At 52.2% G+C, this 4,290-nt stretch overlaps 1 protein-coding gene across 1 annotated transcript in view; it reads right to left on the bottom strand.

Moving 5' to 3' along the window:
- Window positions 1-4,290, bottom strand: part of KMT2C (lysine methyltransferase 2C) — a 205,659-nt gene that overhangs the window by 45,265 nt on the left and 156,104 nt on the right. Inside the window, exons 29-31 of the mRNA XM_025039018.1 lie at window positions 4,191-4,290; window positions 3,981-4,013; window positions 3,758-3,883 (exon numbers count right to left, since the gene is read on the bottom strand). The exon at window positions 4,191-4,290 is cut by the window's right edge and continues 24 nt beyond it. Of these exons, the coding sequence (XP_024894786.1) occupies window positions 3,758-3,883; window positions 3,981-4,013; window positions 4,191-4,290 (259 nt within the window). The remainder of the gene's footprint in view (window positions 1-3,757; window positions 3,884-3,980; window positions 4,014-4,190) is intronic.

The following is a 4,290-nucleotide window of genomic DNA, read 5'->3' as shown; positions in this document are numbered from 1 at the left end:
TTCATTCAAAATTTACAAGCAGATTTTCTTCTATTTTACTCTTGTTTCTGTTAACACAAAAACATCATCTATGATTCCTGAATTGGCACAGTCTCGAAAATAGTTTGGAACAACAAGCAATATTTCATCTACCATTATCAATTACATCGCTGCTGTTAAAAATATACGCCTTCTGATTTTGACATAATTTAGCTCCAAATGCATTTTAGCTCACCCCAGCTTATTCACAAGCTTCAAATACTCATCGTCTTTCTAGACAGACAGCAGTGCGCCATAATAAAGCCACGACATGCTTCCGCCACGCTCAAGCACGTAACTCCGACCCTTACTGAGACCTTCTGCCATCCTCAACTGACCAATTTCCAGCCAAAAAGCAAACAGCAAAACCACACCTGTTTTTCATGGACCTTCAAACACCTTTCCCAATTTCGAGACAAACTCTAGAGAGACAACGTGCCGAGGTCCGCGTCACCAGTTACACATGGGAGTAGTTACGGAACTGGCGAACGCTTGAGCGCTTGGGCTAATGACAGAGAACCCCTGACCTGGTGACCGCTGCGCCACCATAAGAAAAACCAACCAGACCAGTGTCGCCCACACAAGGTTTTATACGCAGGACGACCCTCCGACTGCCACAACCGCGAAGCGCAGCGCTCCAGCGGCCACGTGAGAACTGAGGCTGAGCACCAGCAGGTTCTCCGGGCTTTGTCTCAAGGACATCGAGGTCAAGGCTTATCCTACTCAAGGGCAGAGCTGGGCCCACTGGACAGGGGTCCACAACGACAAGTGTCTCAGGACGCTCGAGGTCACTCCAAGCATCAGGAGTGAGATTTCTGATTTTATTCAAAGTCGAATGCTCTCTTTCCGACTTCAGCGAAAACAGGTTCCATTTAGGAGTGTGAGATTTTATTGAGAAGTATCAAATGTCTTTCCTGTAGCGAGGATAAACAAAAGCTTCTTTACTGGAGTGAGGATGTGGCCCATTCTGCAGCCATCTGTCAACACTAAGGGCTGCCAGGACAACACGCCGTCCCCACATGCTGCGGGACAGCAGCCCGCACCGATGACACCCTTCACCACAACAAGCTTCGTGGGTGTCAAGCCGCTGATCCTCACAACGACCCCGCCATGTGAGTTACTCACGTGGAGCTCCATTTACGCCCAACGATCCTCCAGAAGTTAGAGTCCACAGTACCTACCCCGCACTGTCACATTAGTTTATAAAAGTAACCTTTTTCAAGGTGTGAATCACGGTAAGAATTGAATAGTTATCTAACCTTCGCCCATAGTGACTTCAAGATGCTCTGTCTCAGTCTTCTTGAAATTCCCTCCTCCGCTCTCTGACCTTCTAGATTTTTGTCGACAACACGCCACACTCTGCCGCCCTCCCTCACCGCCTCATCGCAGTCACTCTGCTCCAGGTGACCAACGACCTTCCTGTCCAATGAGACATTTGTCAGGCCTTCGACCCACTTGACAACCTGTTCCAAAGACCCTGCTCCTCATTCGGTGTCCCAATCTGTCACTGCCTTTTTCACCGTCGACTAACCCTTACAAGGGGGAAAGGACGTTATAACTGCACACCTGACACAAACCGCACGAGGTGAACATATAACTCACGACATTTAATCTTACGAAGCTCAAGGGTCTGCACTCTATGGCGGATCTGTAGTCCTCTGGAGAAGACTTCCCACACCTTGGATGAGTATCACCACACAGGTAATTCCTCGCCTCTGGCCACAGCCCCGCACGGCTGTCACCGCCTGCATCAGAACACTGGCCACGCCCCATTTCGAACTGACTGAACACGGCCTGGAACCGAACCCATTCCGCCTGCACCACGCACTGCCACGCGGTCCTCCCTGCTCCGTTTCCAGCTCACGGCACGACGGACGCGCTCCGGACGCTGGCTCACGGCCCAGCTGGGTCCCCGTGCCCGCCCCTCTGCCCTCGCGACCATTCGGTGGCTCAGCTCCGCTCAGCCTAACAGCGTTCTCTCTTCTCCGCCCCTTCTCCTCGGTGAGCTCTGCAGATACGTCTACACGAACCAAACTTTCGCCTCAGTCTCCACCGTGGTAAACTCCACAGCACAAATCATCTGGTCTCAGGTTCGTTTCCAATATTCACGTCAGAGCTGCGTGGCCAACACAATGCGCCGGGCCAATCCGCCCGCACGCGGCCTTCGATGGCGCTCAGGACCCCGGAGAGAAAAGGCAGCTGCGCCGCCGTCCCATCTCCAAACGCTGCCGAGCCCCAGCGTGCGTCTGCCGGTTCCGCCTCCTTCGACACTGCCGCTTCGCTCTCCTCTGCTCCGGAAAACGATGCTGCTGCCATTCTTAAACGCCTGAGTCACCCTACACGGGACCCGATCACGACTTATCCTTCAACTATTTCTTCAAATGTGAACGTCGAAATCTTAGTGACTCGAATTATGCGACACAGTGAAATGATTTAAATGATGACTGTCAAACCTCTGACAAAGGACCACATCCTTAACTGATCTGATTTCTGAAATACACACTTTCGGTTTCAGAAAACAGAGAAACAGATCCTTTCCGTACGCTGAGAAGCGACAGGCTAAAGAGTCCTGAATCATGAGGAGGCCCAGGGGGGCAGTGACGGCAGCAGCTCTCACGGTGAGCGCGTCACCCCCACGAAGACCGCACGTCTGGCCCAGCAGACGTGAGGGGACATGGAGGTCCGGAGGCCGAACCGGTGCAAACCACTTTAATTACGCGCGTTACGGGACTTTTCACATATGCACGACATCGGTAGTAAAGACACCGTTGAATTATTTGCACAGAATTGTGCAGAAAGCGTGAGATTCTGTAAATGTGTCAGCTGTTCAGTCCAGCACGTAATCATGAAGCAGCGGCAACAGGACAGAGAGAAATGAGCCTCTGCTCAAGTTGTCAAAAACGGCCACCACCGACGCCAGACTCCTTTCTAAGAGAGCTCCCGCCTGCAGCGCCACCTCCGTGCCCATCTAAACCGGCACATTCCGGCTCGAGGCCAAGAGGAGCCAGGGCTCGAGAGGACGGAAAAATTAAGGCTTGAAGCTTATTTTACGCAGCAGCTAGTTCTGAGGAGGAAACCGATCAAACGACAGGCATATTTCCACAAGGTCGGGAATGTCGCAGTCGACGGTGGCAGAACGGTCACTGACCTGCGCTGGAAGTACGTACTGAGCACGGATTCTGGGGCAGGGCACACAGCGACGGGTCAGGTAGGCCTACCCTTGAAGGAGCCCGCGGTCTAAGAGACCATAACCACCCAAACGGGAACTTGTACTTGAACCGCATGCTACGAACAAAAGCGTGGGGCCTGAGGTGGGGGTGGGGGCCTGCTAACTGCCGGGGAAACACCAGTGGCACTGAGGCCAGACCGCAAGTGAGGAGGCAGGCGGGGGGCGGCAGCGGCTCCCAAACACGGGCGCGGGAAGGACCGCGTGGAGCGGGACTGCGGAAGGGGCGCGGGCTGGCTCTGAAACGCTCTCCCCACGGCCGGCAGAGCCAACAGTCGTCTGGGCACAAAGTGGATCACAGGTTTCCCAGAGTTTCAGGGAGGTAGGACGGTGACCGAGATAAATTCGGGTTAACGTTTTCTGTCATCATGAAAGAGGGCTTTTCTCCTATCAGTCTGCATGTGTCGTTACGAAGGGACCAGGCCAGCCCTGCTTCAGAGGACATGCGTGCACGCACTCACACACACGCATGCACGGACGCGCACACACATGTGCAGACATGCGTGGACCCACCCTGGCTGTGTAGGGGCAACAGCTGCGGGGTGGGGGGCGGGGCGGGCTGCGGTATCGCAGGTGGCTGAGCGGTCGCAGGGCTGAGCACGGCAGTAAACAGGTCTTCAACGTCCTTCCCTCCAAGCTCTGTGAGAGAAAAATCATAACGGTGATAAGATTAAAAGTCTGCGACGCCAAACAGGGAAAGCCACTTTCGCAAATTAAAAAATAAGAGCACAAATACCTGGAATTTTATATAACTTTCCAAGAATTGCTCCTAGGATAAAATAAAGAAATAAAAATATTAACAACTACTATTTCACTGTACTGATACAAAAAAGCATTTGTCATAGAAATGATCAGAAGTTAAATTGTAAGTAAGCATGCAGAAGTCTTTGAAAGTCATATTTACTCATGTCTTTTAGAAAGCCTAGATGTAGGGCAAATATTTTACCATCTGTGACCATTTTGTCTAGTTCAGGACTGAGGATGCCATCGAGCTGCTCTTCACTTAATGGTCGAGAACTCTGATTGACACTTGGCTGAGGCAGAGA

This window comes from Pteropus alecto, unplaced genomic scaffold (genome assembly GCF_000325575.1).
Source record: "Pteropus alecto unplaced genomic scaffold, ASM32557v1 scaffold48, whole genome shotgun sequence".
Lineage (NCBI taxonomy): Eukaryota > Metazoa > Chordata > Mammalia > Chiroptera > Pteropodidae > Pteropus > Pteropus alecto.
This window is presented reverse-complemented; position numbering and strand designations above follow the sequence as displayed.